The 24,198-nt window shown below is 38.1% G+C and overlaps 1 protein-coding gene across 3 annotated transcripts in view; it reads right to left on the bottom strand.

Annotated features, from left to right (window-relative positions):
* Positions 1–24,198, bottom strand: part of RABGAP1L (RAB GTPase activating protein 1 like) — a 245,443-nt gene that overhangs the window by 182,136 nt on the left and 39,109 nt on the right. For all 3 annotated transcript variants that reach the window (XM_014874694.2, XM_088170378.1, XM_088170379.1), the window contains 2 exons: positions 11,873–11,966; positions 7,190–7,340 (listed from right to left, as the gene is read on the bottom strand). In XM_014874694.2, coding sequence (XP_014730180.2) covers positions 7,190–7,340; positions 11,873–11,966 — 245 coding nt within the window. The remainder of the gene's footprint in view (positions 1–7,189; positions 7,341–11,872; positions 11,967–24,198) is intronic.

Consider the following 24,198-nt stretch of genomic DNA (forward strand, 5'->3'; position numbering starts at 1 on the left):
ATCCTATTTAAAAACCACTTGTTATCTCCATCAATATTCATATATCCTGAGCTTATGACACTATCTGGTGTAATATCAATTCTTCCAGTAACCATCATTTAAACCTATCCAGGCCATAATACTGATACACCCTTGATTTTATCACTGTTTGAAATGGTGGGCAACTCTGCTCCCCTGGTTTGCAGATAACGCATCATAAATTCACACAGACAAAACAGAACACAGACTCCAAGAGGGTACATGCAAATCTCATTTCTACTGCACCCTTCAGAATAAATGTGTCAATTGATGTGACTTTTAGGGCAGAGAGGTCATACAACACTTCAAGAGCCAGGAATTGTATTGTGAGTGTTATTTTAGTGTTCTCCTATGTGGTTATGTATGGAAAAGAAACTGCAGAAAAATTCTTAATGCAGCAGAATATGTCACAATTTTATGCAGGCTCTGAAAATAAAATACTAGTGGTGATATTTTTCATCTCAAGTATCATACATAAACATTAAAGTTTAGACAACATAAAAATAAAAATTACTAACTGATGCTCCTCCTTTATTTCCTGAAGGGACCTGTCATTAAACGGATAAATTCCTTTGAAAACGAAGACTGAGCATAAGACTTTCCCTTTCATGCACACAAAATTGAAAGACTTTCTCCAGATGAGTGCTAAATAAATCAACACTTGGCAAATTAAATTCACCTTAGGGACATTTTATTCCTGAGTTGTAAGAGTAATATTACCATTTGCTGTGGAACTAGGTACCCTGGTACATTTATCATAAACTAAACCTTTTATCTGAAGTCTGAATTTAAATGAAGCTATTTAAAGAATTAAAATTGTATCAACTTCTACTCTTCAGAGACAACAATTTTTCCCTGATTCCTAGTATTTTCATATATACTTTATTGTCCCACAGTGTTGCAGTACCAATAAAATAATTCCAAGTAGTAACTGTCAGCCACCAACAGACCACAGCTTACACCAAAAATGAAGTTTCCCAACCAGCATGAGCTGATTTGTCTCTACAAACCACATAAAAATATCAAGAATCTACTTGCCATGAAATGAATATCTCAATTTAAGGGAAGAGTTAAGCAGCAGTCATCCTATATAATAAAAGGTGGAGAAAAGTAAAACCTAAGAAACTGCCTATATATAGTGAATTTAAAAGAAACCAGAAACTCAGAAAAAGCGATCAGTTCTTCCAGAATTATTCTGCCTAATACCCAAATGCCTCATTCAAAAAGCAAAGTAATAGGTATTAGCTCTTTCTGTTTTCAGTCAATTGAAAAAAAAAAATCACATTTTTATCACAATGATCATTGACCTTATTGATCTTTTTGTAATAGGATCTTTTATAATTGCTTAGCATACTGCTGTACCATCCTTGGTATCTATTTCCTTTAAAAGTCAAGGGAGACAACTCCTAATTAGCAGGGAGACGAAATAAAAATGCAAAGAAAAAGCCTATTCCTCGCTACGGAGGCCTAAACTCCCATTTTCCATCAGGACAAACAGATGCAACATTCTGAACACAAGTATTTCCTACAAAAATACTGTAATTTCAGTCCATTGACCAGCCTGCTGTGGTAGCTGGTGAACAGTCATCTTTTTAATTAGATACCCTTACTGATTAATTAGTCCCAGAACACTGAGCAGTGGAACCCTGCTTGATGCCACTGGGAGAAAAAATATTCCTCTTCCCCTTCTTAGTGCTAACTTAACATCCTTTGTATTGCTGCAAATAACAAGCTTGATTCATTTTCTACTCACACTAAAATGTGATGCCTTCCTGTTAAGGAATTCTCTCAATTCCCAGCTAAAATGTTTCACACAAATTATATTTGCTTCATACAAATAAAATAAATTTAAAAACTAAATTAACAAAACCACACAAATATGGCATCAAGGCACCAGTTTCAAAGTCAACTGCATTTATCTTGTTTGGATACAAACTGTGACTCACTTGTGATGTCCTCAGTTTTCCTTTTACTAAGTATGCAAGCAAACTGGCAATAAAAATTAAAAAGCCAGGTAAATATTAAGTGTGAAACAAAGAAGCAAATACCTTTTCTTTTCTTCTTTTTGCTTTAAAAAAAGAGGATTTGTCTCATACAAGTCGGAATAATAATGCTGGTCGAGACTGAACAGACAAAGTACATATATTAACTCTAAATTGATTAATTTCATCCAGCCCCAAATCCAATCCATTTGCTCTACCTTCTGCAGCAATACTTTCCTATAATTGCAATTGCTCAGCATTGCATGGGAATTATACTGCTGGAGTAGTGATATCCCTGATTAGTGCCATTTTCAAATTATTAAATTACTGAGATCTGTTATTTTCATGATATGGCAATATTTAATCCCCAAATCAATACCTCTCAGAGCTCAGATGAATTCTTAGGATTTTCACTCTTATGTGTAGTGAGTTAAATGTTATTAGTCCAGACACAAAACATCAAAAAAATACAGCCAGCAGAAAAAGCTGATTTTTGGCCAAGTCTTCTGAAGCCTGACCCTTTAATTAGTTATTATCTCTAACTGTTCTGGGCAGATGCTCATATTGCCAAAGGAGACTATGACAATAAACAAATAATCTTATTTTTGGTTCTCTTACCAGTCATTTGGAAGGACAGCCACTCAATCTTTAAGATCTTCCACTCCAAGTCACCACCCAGTTCAAAACTGGGCATTCTCATTCCTACACAAACTTTCACTGCTTTGAGTAATATAATACTACCAATATCTGCTTTATCTGAGAATAGGCTTCTTTTTTCAATCTTAATTTAAAAATAATAATAAAAAATTTCAAACAAGTTTTGCTTCCTTAAACCACAGCAGCAGCTGCATTTAAATTAAGTCTGTATATGCTGTTAGATGAACATACTGTTCATTTCTTAAGGAAATTCCTATTGTAAACTGGAAGTCTTTTATGAATAAATCATACAGTTTAGAATCAGAAATGCTACCTTTAAACAGTCCACCCAAAAATTTTCAAATTATAGAATGTGAGTGACAGTCTCCTGTTTCTGTTCTCATTTTACTTATACAACTACATGCAGCCCTGACAGGAAAGAAGTCTCACCCTACAAATTCAGCAGTGAGAATTAATTCAAGAATGAAACCACCTAAAACAGAGAAGCAAAATTCTGATAGTAAGCAGTGTAAGACACAATAAATAAAACATCTGTCCCCATGCAGATGCAGCAAGTATTTTAGCCTAAGTTGCTGCATCACTGCCATCAAGTGACAACAAATTTCTACTCATTTACACACTGACAACGCCTGAAACCTGTTCTGACAAAGCCACAGTGGGGCAAGGGGAGCACAATTCTTGCAGGAGACAATTACCAGTCATGTCAGTCATAAAAAAATAGGCTACACTATGGCTTGGCACCCATCAGTTTATCAGAGCTCTGAATACACCTCATCATGGAAAAATTCATTTGAGTCTCTGGAGAGGAACCAGTGAAGATGAAATAATGCCAAGCAGGAAGGAGAAAACACTCTGTCAATTAATTTACCTCAGCTTGTGCACATTTTTCTACTTACATTCTTCTAACAAACAGATCAGGCATGCTTTTTCCAAAGTTCTTTAAGTACCAGTATTACCCCTTTATTGTCATAAGCAGATTTTTCTCACTCTGATTTTTTTTTCCTTACAATAATTACATAAATAAAAATATACATTTATGCCTACTGATGTATATTTGACTTCGCCCTTCCTGTCAGGTGCCACATGCAGCACTGTGAAAAGCCCATGGCACATACACCAGCAAGAGAAGTAAGACAGATTTTGATTGTCATACAGAACACATTTATATATATGTCAGAAACGAAGTGGCTGCCAAATCACAGCTCCTACTCTCTAAAATTGTATGCAAGGCCTACTATTGTGGTCCAGTCAAAATTCCTGAGCAACTCACGGTAATCATCAAGCTGGATCTCAGCAGGAGACCTAAGAGAGTGCAAGGTAGGGCTTATCAGTACTTGTGAGAGCATTTCTTTCTCCCTTCCCTCCTGAATTCCAAACTTACCTAGAGACGGGAAATGAACATTCTGATCTAGGGAAAAGGGAACATAGCTCACCAGATCATTCTTGACAGACTGCTGGTCTCCAGTGCACAGGACTAGAGGACATGGAAGCCTTTTGGAGAAAATAAGTGCAGCACTGACTTTTCTAAATGAGACATTTTATTTTGCTTTCAATGATGAATTGAGACTCTAAAACAAGCCCCAAATTACCCTCTCTTACAGAAAACACTGAACCAAGCTCTCCTGTAGCTGAGAAACGCTGCAGCAGGTTCCAAAGCTCTGCATACAGATGGTTATACACAGTATAAATTCACACCCAAATTTCTTAAGTGATGGGACTTACAGCTGGCCAATCTAACATTTCACTGCTGCACAAGACTAGAACAGAACAGAACAACAAATGTGTCTGTATCGTGGTCTCTAAACTAAATTTAAATGCTCTGAGTCTGCTGTCATTCAGAGTATCACAAGGCACACATTTTTGGCCTGCCAACAACACAAGTCTCACTAGTGAGCACAGTTTCACCAGAAGTTAACCAGTTACACTGTAGTAAAGTCAGAGTTTTTACCGAATTTCTCTCTGTCCCCAGAAGAGGCAACCATACATCAGATTTTCAGTACTCATAATTTCAGGTATTGAGTTCATCTTCCAAGCTGTGACAGTATCATGGTAGAGATTTTTCTAGTGGTCGCCAGTGCCCTTTTTCTCACTGAGGGGCTGCAATTTCCGATTTAATCCAGGAGTGTAGGTCAGGCTGGATGAGCAGGGAGAGCAGGCTCAGAGGAAGGATCTGTTACCATGGGCAGCATGGGAGAGAAGCTCAGGGACTGCTCCAGGAACTGGACGGCAATGGGAAGCTGTTTGAGGGAAAGAGAGGTTCTGGGGGCTTGAGGGATGTCAGTAAGCAATGGCTCAAGCTCAAGTTCAGAGATGTTTGTACCACCTCCTGCTTCTGGTATTGAGCCCAGTTCAATCTCAGGACTGCGGGTTCAGAGCATCTCCAGCTCTCTCCACCTAAGAATGGCTCAGGAGCACACATGTTCAAAGAATATACTACTGAAGTGGTCAATGCACCCACAAACACGTCCAACTTCCAGAAGAGACACATCAAGCAGAATGAACAAAATACAAGGAGACAATGAATTTGTGCAAACATATACATAAACTGAAAGAATCAAGATTAAAATGATGGGTTTGATGGGAAGAATAAATAATTACAGAAAAAATAAAATTCATATTGTTGATACATTAGGATCGTGGCATACAAAAAATGCAGAGAAAAGGAATCATTCTGCTTTCTTACACAGAAGAAGCAAGTGAACAGTCATTAATACCCAAACAACCCTGAAGCATAATATTAAGTTATTATTAGGTTACTATTGATACACATAAGGTAACACTACAGCCAAGCATTTACTAGTATATACTACTAAAAGATATATTCTCCTACTGTCTCTGCTTAATTCACACTACTGACACACCAAAATGAATCAGAAAAGTTTTGTTCAAAGACATAAATATCAGATAATAATTAATTTTTTCTTTTAATCAGCTGACTTTTTTTTCTGGAGCATCCCATATTAACTCTTCCCAAAGATGTGCCCCAGCTTTGGTATGGCACAGGTTCTCTCCTGTTCATTTCTTTTATGAGTCTTTTACTGCCAAATTATGTGATCGCCAGTGGTTTAGACAGACAGATTAGAGAAGAAGTTTTGTCATTTCAGAAGGAAAGTTATTTAGGAAAAAAACCTCTTTGTATAAATGCTTCAGTTCAGCAGAGGATTTAAATTTTTCATCAGTAACACTGTAATATTTTGCATAAAATACTGTAGGAAATATCATCTTCCAAAATACACATCACTGCAATATTTCTGTAGTGAAAAGACCAAGTGTAACAAGGTATTTTTAAGGCACAAGGCCCCAGTATCCAGATAAACCTTGCATTTTAGAAGTTTTCCACTCCCTCCTCCACCATGAAACAAACATCTTTCCCACTTTTGGAAAGCGGGAGCAAATAATGGAGGTGACTTTAATGCAACATACAGCTGACAGATGTCTTGTGAATGGCTTCTAAGGAAAATATAACACAGCTACAACATCAAAATGAAAAATTTACTCTATCAAAACATTCTTCCTTCTTGATAAAGAAAAAAGAAGCCACTAGGACAGTTCTCACTCTGGGGATGCTTCTAAACTTCACGAAGATACTTAATTATGTCAAATTAAGAGGAAAAGTAGCAAAACAACATGAGGACATTATAAAAGGAAACTTTGAGTAACAACATCTACCCCAGAATTTCTGTGTGGACAGATAATTCATAAGCCAAATAATAAATTCAGCACTTGCTCTGAGCAGCACAGAAAATTATTTCCACCCATTTCTGCCACTAAAAGCACATTTGAGACTGCTGCTCTTCTCAGAGCTGTAACAGCCCTGCAGTGGCAGAGTTCCAGAACCCCAAATGCTGAGATCACCTCCGACACTGCACAGAGTCTGTGCTACACAACACAGAGCTCCTCCCTCTTGCTATCACAGATCTAAGATCAAACAGCTCCACAGACTTCTTAGAATGCTCAGTGACTGCACTAATGGACACAGAATGGGAACTGATTCCCAAAAGGATTTTCTTCTCAGCTCACCCATACAGCAAGGAGATTGGTGTCCTGCTAGGTCAAAATGTTTTTAACATACTTTTTAAAAATAAACAACAGAAAGAAGAAATACTCAATTTTGATCCATTTTTTGGGGGGTTGTTTGAGTTTTTTTAAGAATTGAAACCCCTAAAATTAAGACGTACATAAAACAAACTTTTGAAAAAACAAAGTGATGGATGTGAGTTTATTAAAAAAGCCACAAGCAAACACCTGAACAAATTGATGTTACTATCATCACAGCAAGAGAACAGAAAGTTAAATGTCAAGCATTATTACAGTTTTAGGTCAGCAATTTCTATTTCTAATGCCATGCAGCATGGACCCATGGCAGGAGGTAAAGTCACATAATCACAATTTCAGTTGCTTAAAACAAGTCAAACTGTTTCATTCTTCTGCTGCCCTGCCACGGACTAAAACTGCTGCCCAGCAGAATTAATCTTAACCAAAGGAAAGAAACCTGAGCAAAGGAAGGAAAGAACAAATAATATGTCCCTTACCATTGTGATGAGTAATCTGTATTTATCCAGCATTGCCTGGTTGTCATGGCATCCTGCCAGCAACTGCCAGATCTCTGCCCTCAGTGCTTCTGGAACACCACTCTTCACCAGAGTGGATAATCCATTTGGTCTCACAACAAGGTTACTGTGCCTGAAACAAAGATGATCATTTGCTTGTTATACTTCAACAACAGGTGCCAAAATAAAAACTAAAAACATTAAAAATCTTTAAAGTTATTCACTAAAACAGAGTTAGCAGTTGGCAACACAAACTTTTCTTCCACTGGTTACAGTAGTTAGTGTTTGTCAGATGGAAAGCAAAAACTGCAAGGATTTACAGTAAGAACCAGTGGCAAAATGTAGTGATATCCAAATTTTCTAGGTGTGGAGACATTAATGAAAATTAACCATAAGCAGTTGCAGAAATTGAACTAAGTTGGCTAATGAAGAACAATTTGAATTAAAATATGCCATCTGTGCAGACAATTCAATTTAAATATTTGTTCAACATATATATCTTAACTTAGGTTAAGAAAAATGAATTAAAAATAATGTAAGCTGTACAGAAAAACAAAATTTGGAAAACAAAAAGAAGACAGTTTTAAGAGTACTATTATGAAGACTGAAGTTCTAATTCAACTGTTCATGCCAGGAGTATGTTCTAAGTCCCACAAAACAGGAACACTTGCACACACATTTGTACAATCCCACTGTTTCAAATAAATCTGCCTGTTGGTCTGAGCTGGTGCTTTACTATCTGGTTATACACACACACAACAAGAAATGTAGGAATACAAAAAATTACTGCATGTGCACAATATTATAGAGCTTTCAGGCGCAGGCATTGAAAAGCTATTTTGGAGATAACAGTATTTAGTGATTTACATTAAAGCACTCTTAGACTCATGACAATTTTCAGAGCAATGCAGCAGAAGACTGCCCAAACTGATTTTTGGCTCTTTCTGCTGTAGGAAGTGCTGTGCTCTCCCAGTGCTTTGACCACCATTGTATTACCCAGCTCTCCTGGTAGCAGAGTAGTGAGAGTGGCTGTTTAGCCAAATGCCAGCAAGCCATGATTAATTAAATGACCTGCAGTTTGACCCTGGATTTGCAATGAATGTTTAGAGTACTCATTCTATAAAACAGATCATTAGGACATGAACAGATTACCAGTGCTGTTTAAATTTAAAAGATACTCTAACCTATTTCTTTTTCCTATGCTTTGGAGATGATAGCCTCATTTTTCCAAATGACCTGAGAATTGAAAAGAGCATGATTATATAGTTCCCTTATTCTTAAAAAAAAATAATAAAAATTTATTTTTAAATGTACAGTGCAGTGCAACTAATTTCATCTTTATCATTACCCCTCAGATACCCAAATACCCTAACTAGATCCTTTTATCTTTTTCAGTCCATTTTGCAGTCAGTCACATTACCCTAACAGTCTTGCAACAGGAAAGGGCTAGAAAGAAAATCAATATTCACAGAAACATTAAAAGCACTGAACACTTGACTTAAAGGACTGCACAGGTTTAGTGGAGACACAGAGATGCTCCAAGGGCTGGAACCTCTCTGCTATGGACACAGGTTGGAATAGCTGGGGGTGTTCACCCTGGAGAAGATAAGGGCTCCCAGGGGACATTACTATGGACTTTCAGCACATTAAAGGAGCTTATAAAAAAGGAGGAAGAGAACCTTTATAGGAGCAGATAGTGACAGGACAAGGGAGAATGGTTTTAAATTGAGTGGTTTTTAAACTGAGTTACACAGACATTGGGGAGAAATTCTTCTCTGTGAGTGGGAAGGCCCTGGCATAGGTTGCCCAGAGAAGCTGTGGTTGCCCCATCCCTGGAAGTGTCCAAGGCCAGGTTGGGGACAGCTTGGAGCAACCTGGAATAGTGGAAGGTGTCCCTGCCAATGGCATGGGGTTGGAAGGAGATGAGCTTTAATGTCCTTTCCAACCCAAACTATTCAGTCATTCTAGGACCAGGTACTCTTAAGCAGTTACAGAATTATGACATGCATAGTTGAAGACTAAATATATAGTATACATCAGAAAGTTGAAGCTCATAATAAGCAAAAGTTTGGCTATTACATGGATCTGGTCATATGTGAGAAGCAAAGAAGGGCTCCTCTGAGGACTGGGCAAGCTGATCAAACAAATAGCTAAAAAGGGACATTCCCGTAGAAACATAACAGGGACATTTTCTGCACCTAGGAAACAATACAAATAAGGCAACAACTAACACACATGCTGTGGCACCATCCTGAACATAATCCCAAATGAGAATTAAACAACCAGACTTTACTGGCTCGGTCCTAGATTTGTATTTTATGGCAGAGGTAATACTTTAGCAGTATGAGTCCATGCTGGACAGCATTACTAATTGCCATAGCCAACATTCCAAGTACTGGACGGCTCTTTGGGAAAAAGCTTGTGCATCCATAGTCCTTGTTCAGAACAAGAGAAGAGAGCATAACATAAAAGCTTGTCTTATTCTAACTTTATCCTTCATCATGTGGGGCAGTCACCATTCATGGATGCTGACATCTTTAACTTGTTACAAAATGCTGCAATTCTCCTGCGCAAACTCATAAATCCAATTTTAAAAAATCAGAGAGCGAGGACATAGAGCAGCAATGCACAGACTATGCTCCAACTTGACAAACATATATTTCTGATCAAAGACTGTTAATCATCATTGCTACTAGGTTTTTTTTAAGAAATAGTTGACCAGTCAGCTAAAGCAGCTTAGCTGGCAAGAACAACTTTAATGCTGAGGATGAATAGCTATACCATTACTTTTCAATTGTTTGTTCAATTGTTTGTCTTTTTGACAAATTATCTTATTCTTATTTATGTTTATATGCTTGAAGAAGAGTCCTGGAACACTGTTTCTGCTAAATCAAATAGCTTACAGTGACATTTCAATGAAATGACAAAATACAATCAAAATGCAAGAAATTTTTCATCTAAGAGAAAAGTCAGCACACAAGTTCCCCATGTGGAAATATTAATTTTTGTTTATTTACTTTTTTTACAAGTACACAGATCTTTTACTTACATATGGCACAGTTTTTCAACACACTAGAAGATTTTATTTCGATTTTTAGTTTTCAAATCCTTACCATTTCTCACCCATTACTCTAAGTTTTGTTCTTAAAATGTAACACAACACTGTTCAAAAACTCAAGTAGTTTATAGATTTGAATTTCTCTCCAGAGGTAATATTGCTTGAGACACTCCTGAAGAAATATCTGGTAGTCTTCAAATAGGTTGGTCTCCCATTTCTCACCCCATTTAAAAAAAAATTTAAGCTGCTTTAACTACTAAACAATTCTCTTGATTTATGTGTAGGTTATGTTAGGATTTCAAAATAGTTTATTCCAAAAGTCTTAAATGTTTTGTCTTGTTGATTAGCATACTTGAGTAACCAGAACAAATAGTTGGATACATAAAACTTAAGACCATGAGCTTTTTACTGTCTTTTTACTTCACTTTTACTTTACTGTGTCTTTTTACTTCAGTATGCTCATCCACAGAGTCCAGGTATTTGTCAAGGACACAGGTTAAAAATAGAAGAATAAACTGACAAACGAACTAAAAAAAAAAAAAAAAAGTGCAATTGAAAAGTAGCATCTTCCAATCTTGGATCTTGGATTAAGGTCAGAAACATGGGTGACAGAATAACAAAAAGCAACCAGAAGGAGAGGGTTCCAGGGAGAAGGTTCAGTTAAGCTCAGTAAAACCTTGCGATGCCTCATCCAGAAACCTTTGTGTGAGATCACCAAACAGATGAAGTCAGCAGTAAGAGGCAGTTTCTCCAAAGCTACAGCGTAGCCAAGTAAAGGGAGGAATTGCCCAAATAAATCCTTAAAATGTTGTTCCTCTCTCTTTTTAGAGTGAGGAAAAGGAAACAGCCAATTCCAGATTAAGAGCCTCTGATTATTTTTGTCTCCAGCAGCAGGAGCTATTACTTAGACAGGGAAAACCAAGTAAGTGGTTCTGGCATTTGCTCAGGTCCCTCCGAGGCAGCAAACAAACAGACTTTTTCCTCTCTTGGCACAGTATGCACTGCTACTGAAGTACTTAATTAAACAACAGAAATAACACTGGTGAGAACATAGTCTGGGCTTACAAATACTCTTTGTTTTATTCACCAAAAAAAAGCATTCCAGTGAGGATTCAGTCTTTCAAGATTCCTTTTCAAGTACTTACATATAGCACATTAACAAAAATAGAAATTAAAAGTGCTTCTAAACAAATTAAATGTACACCAGCTGGCATGCATGGCTTAGATGGGACACATGGGAGCTGCTGTGTCTGTCCTATACTGGCACTGAGTCTCCTGAGGATTTAACAGCCAGTCCCAAATAACCAGAAAGTTCTGCCTGTGAAGACTCATACCTGCTGTGTGAGCACATACAAGTACACTCTCAAACACCAAACAAAACCAGATTTTTGCACATGCTACAGGAAATATTTGTCAAAAAAACTCCCAGTTATCTATACCAGTCCCTTTTAAATTAAGTTTAAAAGCTATACTTCAATGTGTCTTGCATTTTAGTTTTTAAACTGCATAAGCTGAAGAATTTCAAAACTCCTGCTCAGGAGCATATGGCGTCATAAACCAAATAAAAGGTTAATATCTAAAATCTAAAGTAAGAAATTAAGCATTACCATCTCCCCAGTAACTCTCCCCAGGAATACAAAATCTTCTCAGGACAATCCTTTGACACATCACCAGTGCCACTGGAGAGTTCATTATCACTCTCTGTAAAAATAAAGAAAAAAACAAGAAAACAAAAACATACACAGGTTTACCCAAGAGCACAGACACTAGAGATGCATACATACAGGTGTCAGACAATTTTTTTCTCATATATCAGTTTTAAAAGCATAAAAAGATACAAAATTTTAACGGAATCATAAAGAATGTTTAACAGACTTTAGCGAACAAATGTATATAAAGTTATCATAAAGTTTAAAAGAACAGGACTAGGGAATAATTCATAGCAATGTTACCAGAGACAGGACTGGGACCTAGAAAAGCATTATGTGAGAAAAATTTCAAGGCTGTCAACTCTCCATTTAATGAAATTTCACAGTATTACCTAAAAGTCACATCCACTCCAGTCTTCACAAAAGAAGAAGTCTCTGTTAAAGCATAGTAGATAATGCTACTTCATTACACCACATCCCTTTGTCTGTCCTGTGGTACCCTGAGCTCAGGAAGCTTTCTTTGAGCCACAAAATATTTTTTTTTACTGAAGTAGGTTCATGGATGAACAGAAAAAAAAAAAAGACTGTGACATTAAAGGTCATAGTGCATTGAACAGAGAGGTTTGCTTCAAATGAAAGCTCAAAACTATTAAGAATGAAACACTTAGTTATATGACTAACACCCAAACCCAGAAGGGATCATGTAGGCCTGGAATAGCATGCTTAAAAAACTATCCAATCCAAGTGTTCATTAGGATTCCAAGTGTCTCACGGGCCTGTGCAGCTGCCCACAGTAAGCTGGATAGCCTAATTCCATAATTCCACATGGCAAGTACTTACGCAAATATGGTCTTGCATTTATTTGGACTTTTTCCAGTTTTATCTGAATAAAATACTGGTAAGAATTAAACAAGTGCAACTTCAACAACACCAAATGCTGACAGGCTCTAACTTTTAGTGTCTTCAGTAAGAAACAGTGGCCAAAAAGAGACACAGCAACAGCCCTCTTATCATTACAGAATCCCAGAATGGTTTGCATTGGAAGGGTCTTAAAGCTCATCCAGTTCCAAAATCCCTGCCTTGGGTAGGGACACTTCCCACTAGCCCAGGTTGCTCCAAACCCTGTCTAGGCTGGTCTAGAACATTTCTAGGGATGGGGTAGCCACAGCTTCTCTGGGCAACCAGTTATCTTCAGAGGCTGCTGAAGCCACGGACAGTTTGATGTTAGAGTGCTCCAAGGCTGCTCTTGCCCATGATCTGAATTGTCTCCAAAAGTTAAAATGCATCAAAAAAAGAAGAACCAAAGCTACATCTGCCCCCCAGATCCCTTCAATACTCTCTTCCACACAGCTCTGTCACATCTTGTTGCTGATCTAATATCTTGAATTACCTCAGGCTACAACTCCAGCTTTATGTCCACAACATAGTTCAGGTAGAAGAGGATCTTCAGTACTTGTGCAATTACCCTGTTAACTCTTCATCCTTATCATTCTCACTTCAATTACAGATTTCTAATTTATATTCTTAGCAGTCGTCAAATACAAGTCATGAATAAAATATCATCAGTGCTTAAATTTGACAGTGAGCTGTGAGGACAAAGATAGCACATACTGTGTTTCAAGGACTATTAACAGCAAAAATGCTGCCCTGAGAGGAGCGTATCAGAAATCTGTGTTTCAAAATGAACATTATCTTGGTGAAAGGCTTCAGCTTGGAACCTGTTTGCACAGCTTTACAGTTCCCAAATATCAGCCTAACCTCCATTTAAATATTTCCCCATTACAATTAAAAATAATCCAAACAAAATAACTACCCACCCGTATCACAAATCTACAAAAAATTTGATTTTAAGGTTTCCCAATCTTTTGCATGCATTCACTAGACCTAAAGATGGAAATAAGAAGACCTAAAACCCCCAAATTTATAATTTTAACTAAAATTTTATATCACAATGACAGGTTTCCTAGTAATCAAAGGAATCAACTGTGTCCCAAGTGAAAAAAATGTATTCAAAGACTCATCTGTCCCCTTAAACTACAAAAAATAGTGTAAAGGCCAATTTCTTCACTTACCACACAAACATGGCAGTGACTAACAGAAAAAAGGAACTAAACGCATTACATTTGTTTAACCCTTTCCTCTCCTGATTTGCACAACTGTGTCTGAGGGAACAATAAATACAGTCCTTTCTACTTCCTTCCCATGGAAAGAAGAAAAAAAATTGAGGAAACCTCTGAGATGAGTCCATTTGCCATTCAGAGACACAAGGTACATGTTAATGATACTGGTATGTATTAAGAATCTCAAGAAACCCAGCTCACATCAGGAATTTATCACAAACCACAATTTCAGAAAGGTTTTATGCATTCAAAGTAGAGGAAGAAAATTTGGTACCAAATGCTTAAAGGAAGAGTTTAGAATTTCTCTGGAGAGACTGAAGAACTACAGCACATCTCTACAAGAGTTAATGTTGAAAATACACACAAACAAACCCTGCAGCCTGGAATGAAAGCTGATAAGGATGACTAAAATCCCTGGGCAGACTCAAATGTTGCAAAATGTACCTACACGGAATCCTTTGAGCAACAAAGCACAGTAGTTCTTACCGGATCCAAACCTGAGCTTGCTAAGGAATACTGACATCAGCCTAAAGAAACAAACTCCTTGATTTCTCACTGTGCTGGTATTCTGGGCAAAATTCTTCGAAGTTCTAAAGGAGACCAGCGTTACACAGCACACACACTCCAGTGCTTCAGCCAGAAAATTCTTTCATCTGGAAGGTTTGGCAGTGTTTGAAATGTGTTATTCAGTTGTATGTCAGAAAACCTCAGGCCTTAATTAGAAATGACATATGCTTCCCTTCAAAAGATGCTAATGTCAAACTTCAAAACAGAACAGGGCAAAGGGAAGAGAATAAATAAGTCTTAAAAACCCTACTTTGTTTCCATTCTAAAGAGTCTTTACAAATTCTAACCTCTTAAAGCATTAAGGTATAAGCTAAGTAAAAAAGATGCCATGGGAGGGACATTTAACTATAGATGTTTTTCTCTGAGTATTTCTACACATTTTTTTCCACATTCTATAGCATCTATAAGCCAGCAGAATTTGCCAAGGCATGATTTAATCCACCATTATTCTGCTGGGAAAGCCACAAACTCCTTCTTCTAAACATTCTGTGTATTTCTCCTTCCTCCTGTATTTGGCTTGACCTCTTAAAGCCATCAACTGGGCAATAAAATGTAAACTTTGTCAGAGCAGGTAGACAATGGAAGACATTTCAAGGGAGCAATTCTTGGGGTTGCAAATGTGTGTACATACAAAAAGGCTTTAAGATCACCCCCAGGGAACAGTAAGTTTCAAAGTTTTCCTGTTTTGTTTTGAATTGCAACATGATTCATATAAATCCCAAAAAGATCATGCCTCATGAAACAATTCCCTGAATTTAGAACCTTTTTAAAGCAAGACTGATCACACTCCCACAAGTATTGCTCTGTATGGTACCACCATGGAATAATACTTGGGGCTGGAAGAGACCTCTGGAGATCAGCTAATCTGATCCACTCCAAGCTCTAGCTAGGTCACTCCAGGACCTGAGTGAGAGGTGTGCTGGATTTGGCTGAGAGCACCAAAAGGGCTGGGGGTGCACAGAAAGCTGGGATGGGACACAGCTGCAACAGATGACCCCAACTGACCCAAGGGATGTTCCATACCACAGGGTATCATGCTCAGCACGTAAAGCAGGAAGAAAAGAGAGGAAGACAACTTCAACGTGATGCCACATCTTCCCAAGCCACTGTTACACATGACGGAGCCCTGTTTCCCAGGGGATGGTTGAGCACCAGCCTGCCCATGGGAAGTGGTGAATGAATTCCCTGTTTCGCTTTGTTTGAGCACATGGCTTTTCCCTATTGAACTGCCTTCATCTCAACCCACGAGTTTTCTCACTTTTACCCTTCTGACTCTCCTCCACCTCACCAGGGAAGAGTGCATGAGCAGCTGTGTGGGGCTGAGTTGCCAGCCAGGGTTAAAACAAATATGAGGTTAGTCTTGAACACCTTTAAGAAAGGAGACTATAAAATCTCTCTGGACAACCTGTTCCACTACTTGACCACACTGACAGTCTAAAAGCAAACAAGTCAACCACCTGTTGCAGACTGAAATATTCATGGCTTAAACATCTTCATGAAGGACTTCTGCCTATTACAGGAAAATTGTATAAAAATAGAAGCTTAAGACCACCACACTCTGAATAGGACCCTGCACTGAATGTTGATGGAGATAAGATAGAGTGATTCAGGTCTGGGCTGAGGAAGAATTTTTTCACAGAGGGATCAAGTTTAGCACCTTGGGAGTGGAGACCACAGCCTCGGGGCTATCAGCTGCCAGACCAGAACAGACCCTCCACACCAAAGGGTGGGGGGGAGGAGAGGTTTTGAGTATGTAGTGAAAAAGCCTCTGGTCTGAGACACTGAGCACCCATCCTCTGCTGTGCAGAGGAGCTCAGCTGTGGGGCCCTTCACCCCAGGAAGGGGTCACCTCACATCCACACGAGGGACAGCAGAGGGGTGTCATGGCCCATCAAAGGCGTGCCCAAGAGGTCCCCTTGGGACCTGAGCACCAGAGATGATGCAGATCTGCAGTGTTTCAAGGGACAGTGTCAAACTTGCCCTCCCCAGGGGAGGTACGTGGGCGTTCCCACCTGGCCCAAAGGTATATTAATGCATTGGATTCTATAGTTTTTGGCGCAGGGCAGCAGTGGACCCTCATCACCAAGAAGACCAGATGGAGGGGAACCGCAAGACATTGTTGGGAGCCTCAGAAGGGTGGTATGTTCCTATGTAACCCCTGTCACTCTCTCCCTGTCCCTGCCCCCCACACACCTCTTTTTAATTTTCTTTCTTTCTCTTTGCCTCTTTTACTATGAAATAAAAGAATCAAGTTTTTTGGCACCAGCACACAATCTCATTGGTTTTAATCAAGTTTTGGGGTACATTTCAGACCTTTCTAGGTTCGATCCACTTAGGTCACAGAGACTCCGTTTTCCTTGCTCTTCTCTGTTAATTGGGATCATTAACACCAACCCACCAAAAAATCCTCGTAGCTAACTAGAATTTCAGGGGTTTCAATTTGTGTCTGGTGCCTGCTGCCTCTCAGCCTGTAACAAGGCATCTCTGAGAAGAGTCTGACTCCATCTTTACTAACTCTTCTGACATAGCCCATGTGGACAGCAATGCATTTTCCTCTCCAGCCTAAACCAAACCCAGTTCCCTTAAACCCCTCATTGTACACCATGTGCTCCTGCCCTCTGGCCAGCTTGGCCACTGGACATACTCCAGAGTGTCTGTGAGGATCCTGCGCTGGGGAGCCCAAACCTGGCTGCACGGCAGACACGGTCTCACAGGTGCTGAACAGAGGGCATTGATCCTTCCCTGGACCTGCTGCCTGGACTCCTGCAAACAGCCCACGTTGTGCTCAGCTGCCTTCACTATGAGGATGTACTAGTGACTTGTTTTCAAAATTTCGTCTGATGGGATCTCCAAATACTTTTCTGAAAAAGTCAGTTTTTATCTAGTTCGTGTTCAGCCCATCTCGTCACAGGAGGTTGTTCGGTCACTGATATAGAACCCAGCATTTGCCTTCATTGAACTTCACAAGATCTTACTAGTGCCTTTCTCCAGCCTGTCCAGGTCCCTCTGAATAGAAGCCTAGCCCTCCAGAGCACTGAGAACTCCCCTCAATTTGCTATTGTCCCCACACCTGCTGGAGGTACACTTGGTCTTGTCATGGGTGATTAATAAAGACATTTAACAGCACTGATAGCTGAAAAACACCACTACTTGCTGGCTGCCAGCCAGACTTTGCACCACTGATTGATTTTTCTCATCCCAGCAGTCCAACCAACCTTCCGACCACATCATTTTCGCCTTGTCCAGTCCCTATCTCATTGATTTCATGATAAGGACACTACGGTATAGAATGTTGGGAGTCCCTGCTAAAATCATGGTGTACAGCACCCACTGCCTGTCCCTTGCCCACAGCACAGTCACCTTGCCATAGAAACTTATGAGGTTGGTCAAGAGGATTTGTCCCTCATAAATCTATGCTGGGGGTTCCCAATGATGCCACTGGACATTTACATGTTTAGAAACTACTTTCAGGAGTATTTTCTCCATAACCAGTCCCACAGATGAAGGTAGATTGATTAAACCAGAACTTCCTTCAGGCACTTGCTTCTTTTGGATATTTGTCATTTGCATGAGATGAATATAGAAGCCTGCACAGGTATCTCTTGGGTTGGGAGAGGATCCCCAAATACTAGATTTTACATGTAGTCTGTTTTGTTAGTGTACCTACAAACAAACGTGTAAAAAGTCATCGCTCTCAAAAACCTGCAGGGACACTCAAGAACAAGCTAAAAAGAGTGAATCTAATAGAAAAGAAGATTAGCAGTCTATGGATATACATAATTTTGTCAGTTCATTCCAAGGATTTTACTGCTCTTCGACTGTATTTCTCAGCTCAAGCCTATTTTTTTTCTAGCCTGCAATTTATGCCAATTACTTTTCTTCCTCCTAAACAATTTTAGCACATCTCACAAAAAAAAAAATAAAATCTTAGCCTTTATTGTTTCTTCTCTAGGATACTCTACTTATTTCCTCAAAGGACAATTTTCCCACACTTCTGCTCATTTCCCGTTTTCTCCTCCGGTCTGTATTTTTTCTTGATGAGAGATGTTCAAACAAAATACTGAGGTATCCAGTGTTCAAACCAGAAGAATTACTCATACAGTAACTAACATAAGCAAATACCCCACAAGAAAAAAGACAGACACAGAGGAACACAAAATCTTGGCATCTTCTTTCCCATCTCTTATTTTGATAGTCCAGGGTATCAAACAGAGGTCATGCTCAGAGGGTAACCCCAGTACCTAGAGCAGCACTGACAGGTTAGGCAAAGACTGTAACAAAATACAATGGGAAACCAACTCAGAGTAAAGTTAGAAAGCACAGAGGTTCCTCTCTCTCTCATCAGGGATTAACAGACTCAACTTTGTTTATTGGCTTTCCCATTTTTGGCTTGAGGAAATCAACTCTGGTGAAGGACTCATACCAACCAAAACTAAGGTATTTAATGTGCTTGAAATTCATTTTTCATCTTCCCAGGTTTACAGTGAAAGGGGTTTTTTGTTTGTTCGATTTGGGATGGTTGTTTGTTTCAGTCGCCCCTTTTTTGCATCACACTTCAAAATTTGCCTTTAAACAATATTCCCCTCATCCATATTTTACACCAATTATATAGCTATAGACCAGCTTTTCTGAGTGGTTCAGTTCTTCAGGAAATTCTACTAGTTCATCTGAAACATGACAATACCTCAGAAGTTAAACTCCTTTTTCAGTTAACAAAAACGGAAATAAGGTGGAAAACTACACAGTTGTTTCAGAGCCACTAAGCACACAATAATTGAAGTACCTCATAAAATGAGTTGGAAAGCACGAATAAAGCAGATAAAAAAAAAGAATATGTGGGATTTGAGCACTGATGTGAAGGAGAAAAATTATATTTAATGTGTTTTAATTGAGAAGCTGTTACACCTGAAAAAGAGTAGGTGGAACTGAAAAATGATATAGCTGGAACAGTCTGAAGGAGAAGGAAATCAGGACTTTTAAGATAGGTGGGAATAGAATTGCAATACTTCAAATATGAACAGTTTGATTTTTATGTAAGAGAAGAATAAAACTGAAGGAGGAGCTGAAGTTGGCAGCATATTATCAGGGCACAAGATAGAGCATTACTGATATGGAACCCTTCCATACAGACAAGATAAAAGAAGATCATGAGAAAGGCCACAAAAAAGAGCAAATTTTCATTTACAAGGTAACAGGGAATTATAGAGCATGAACTATAATTCTGCCACAGAGGATAAGAGTTAAACAAAGTTTAAGTCATGAAAGTCATTCTGATATTAAGGCAAATTTTCAGAGACATCCAACTTTTAGTGCATGACAAAGTATTTTGATGAACACAAAGGATTTCCAAATGCCTTCCGAATAAATGATTTATGAAATTACAATCCTCAGGAATAATGAAGAACAAAAAAAATACAGATTAATGAAATCTGAACAAAGACAACTTGCATTGAATTCTGCTCACAATAACTTTCTGCTTATGTTAGTTACATAACTAACTTGAAAATTTAATTTGGCAGCTACTGAAGTACATGTAAAGAGAGCTAAAACAAAAAATAAAGGTAACAGAATTTTTCACTAAAAGCAATCCAGTAATAGAAAAAAACGACTATTTTGATTCTCATTCCTTTTTATGAATTATACTATACACATTTTTCACTTAGAATCATTCAAGCGAAACCCAATGCTGACAAATCATAAAATTTTGATTACCTTGCTAACAGGCTGCAAATCTAATTGCTTCTTTATGTAACACAAAACCTGAATTCTCAAATCCAAACCAAATTTGATAAACACAGAGAGGATGGCACAGCATGCAGCTGGATGACCTCTTCCTTTCCCTCACTGCATACCATAATATACTGTTTCCACATGTTAAGGACTGTGCAAAAATCTCCCAAAGGACCCACATTTGTACTTGAGAGCAGTCGTGTCCTGTTGGTTGTGTGCAATTACCAGCCAAAATGACCTTTTTCTTTTTAATGCAACAAATTCTGCATTTTAAACCCCATATCCTTATATATATACGCACATGATATGCGCTACCTTTAAAACACTTTGCTCTATGTCATATACTTTCAACACAGGCCCTGCATCACTATTCTATGAAATGAGAATTATTTTAAAATGTCCAAAAGATAAACCTTAACTGGGCATCCAAGAGGTGATCCTCCCCTCGTGTATTGCACATAAAATTGAGCCACCATGACATCTCTAAACTTGATGTACAAATGCTTAAAGCTGAACAAAAGAAAGTGAAGAACTATTGCTTCAGTTCAATAGTTTTGCTTCCACACAGAAGACAAAGCCAACTAAATGCTGCAGAGTGGAGGAGGAGTCTTGTAAACAGAAACATGTTCCACGTGTACCGTGCTGTCTGATCACTGACATCTCAGAGAACAGGCAAGGACACAAAATTGGAGGTGTTGTCACAACTGTAAGGCAACACAGTGGTAATCTATGAATTTGTAGATTAGAATCTACTCCCATCTTTGATATAATGAATGATAAAAAACAAGTATCAGTGTTTGAAACACTCAGAAGTTATGTACTGCCTGGCATTTAAGGCAGTATGCCAGGTACTTAGATTAGAAAGTACTTACACTCACAAAATAACAAAAAGGTAATGGCCAGAACTAAAAAAGAGAACAATCACACACTGAGGTTAGGAGACTTGTTGGTAGAGAAAAGTCTTTTTATTAATCATTATAAAGAAATGTTGGGGTTTTTTTTAATTATATGAAACATGCAATTATCTAAGCAGTGGCAGCTTGAGGCCATAACTGATGTCTGAAAACCTGAGAAAATTCTTTAGCAATAGGAAGTTTGAATTCCTAATAAGCCAGCAGGATTGCGAATCCTTTTTCCAACTGCTTTCATACTGATTACAGATAGACAAGGAAAGACAACCACTAATGAAAAAAGCATCCAAATCTTTCAAAATAATCTGGAATTGCTTCCAGACAAGATGAAAACACCAATTTATGCTCATTTTGTTTCTATTTTGTACCACAATCTAAAGAGATGTTACAAAAGTTATAAAAAAAACCCCAAAAAGCCTGAAATCCAAGAAACACAATTCACTATGATCCCGCAGAATTGAAACCTACCTTTATTTGAATGTGTCTTTTTCTGTCATTCTGCTAAAATAAACCAAAGGAATCAACAGATTTCTGTGGAGCATTCATGAACCGCAGGCCAGAATTAGTGAATTATGTTTTGCCTTGAACCTCACAAAGTAAGTATGAGAAAAAAAAAGAAAAAAATCCCTACCCACAGAGTGTTCCCACACATACTGTGCAGGAGTGTCGAGTTGGCACTGGGGAAGAAGAGAGGGATAAAAGAGTCCAGGATAAGTCACACTCCTTGGGTGTGTCCCATTTCCCAGAACAGAAAAAAACAAACTTTAAATTTCCCAATTTTCCTTTCAATGTATAACCTTGCAATTCCATTAAATACCTCTGCAACCCACAGAAATGCTTCAAATTTGAAACATTTCAAATACTCACCTTGTAACACAAAGGCCATACTTGCATGAACAAATCAAAATACAACTGTACTATCAAAACTGCCACCATACTTAAAATAACTAGTCCGCTGCACTCAGTATTTCTTTATATACTATGGAAAGTATCACATGATCACATTCCTCCTGGCAGCACAATAACAGCTGCAGAAGTCAACTGAGTGCATTTATTTTATGATTTTTAATAACACATGTGAACTTGTATGATGTGAAAATAATCCATTTTGGATTATTTCATGGACAGCAGAGTCCATAAAATGACATAAGGCTTGGTATTTTCTTTTCCTTTGGATGCTATTCTTAGTAGTGCCTGTATTTTAAAACTCTTCTCTTGTGGAACTGCAGAACGGGTTCTTGTCTGGAGATAGCTACTGGCTGAATGGCTCATGAATTTAGGATTTGTGACGTTTTAGTTCATTTTTATGGAGATAGCAAAGATACTCCAAGACAGATTTAACTGATCTTATTTAGGACCCATCAACTTTACTCTGTGTTGCATTAATACGACAAACAGTTCCTGTGAAGTACATAAAGCTATTTTTAATTTTGATTAAAATGCAGAGTTGACTATTTCAACACTAGTCATGTAATTTTTCTCACACAATCACCCTCATTTGTTCACATCATAACCCCTATTTTATCACTAAATACTCTCTCAGTGGTTCTGTTCACTCCTAAAACATCACCTCCCCTACTCCTTTGCTTTCCTGAATAATGAAAACAGCCTCTACCCACCCACAACACTTGACACAGCATTTTGACTTCCTCTTAGTACTGCCCACCTCTCAACTACTGTACACGTCTTCTTTTTGTGTGACCAACCCAACACCCTCAGACTTCTTCTGAAACTTTCATGGTCCCTTATTTTTTGTGTCTATTTTCAACATCAAATTCTACCCATCTCCACACTGAACTTCCATATCCCTGAAGTAAATGTTTATATTGCCTATCTCTTTTTGTTCTTACTGTTCAGACAGCTACAAGGAGTAAGAAAAGTTTTACTTTCTTCAGTTTTTTTATTTCTTCTCTTGGCAAACAAAACACAAAGGGAAACAGTTCTGCATTCCTGGAAGTCATTTGAGAGTTTTCCAGAAACACCCTACAGCTCATGTTCAGAAGCTTCTTTTTGATAGGCAAGTCATCTTTTACCTGAATTACCTTTTATCTGTTTCAGGATATCTGCTAAACATTCGTTGCTTACTCTGCAGCCAACTCACAGATGGAAACAAGAGCTCCTAACCAGACAACTGGGACCACAGAAAGCTTCAGTAAAAGTATCTTCAACTCAGTAACAATCAGCTTAAAGAACGTTTTCTGGTTTTGAACAGAACTGTTCCTGTTTACAGTGATCCTTAACCTTCCAACTTTATCCTGACTTCAGAAGAAATTCAAACTGAGTTATCTAGTGTTCTCCTGAAATGTCTATATCATAACAAAAAAAAATTAAAAAATCAAATATTAGAGCCAAAGGAAGGTCATAATTTCTCACATGGTCTGAGCAAGTACTGCTGCTAAAAGCAGCCAACCTATTCATTCTATTCTCCCTTTGTTATTTATTCCTGGGACTACATCCTCCTTTAAATGCTTCTGCTGAAATGCCATTTCTCCCAATCCTTAACCTCACAAGTGCAGCCAGCTACTTCATCCTCTGCAGAATAATACTACAAGAAAATGCTCTCAGAGCTTTGATTTTTTTCAATACTGCAGTATCCACACCATCAATTCTGGGCACGCTCTCACCTTTCTTAATGCCCCAGAAAGGAAAAAAAAAGAGTTTAACTAACTGTGCTCTGCACCTTCTTATAAAGATAAATAAAGATAAGATAAATATTTAACAGTGAACTTTTCTACATATTAATAAAAGCTGATACTTAAATCTTACTAAATACTTATTTGAAACTTTTCTGAAAGTGTAAGTATTTCCTCATTATACATTTTAATCTTTTAAAAATAATATTTAGAATTTAATAGAAGCTTCTTATTAAGGAGTGCACTTTACATTCTAGGTTTTGACAAGAGATTATTAAAATTAAATTTTTTTTTTTAACTATCACATCCAAAGCAAGACACCA

Source organism: Sturnus vulgaris, chromosome 9, assembly GCF_052056855.1.
Source record: "Sturnus vulgaris isolate bStuVul1 chromosome 9, bStuVul1.hap1, whole genome shotgun sequence".
Taxonomy (NCBI): Eukaryota; Metazoa; Chordata; class Aves; order Passeriformes; family Sturnidae; genus Sturnus; species Sturnus vulgaris.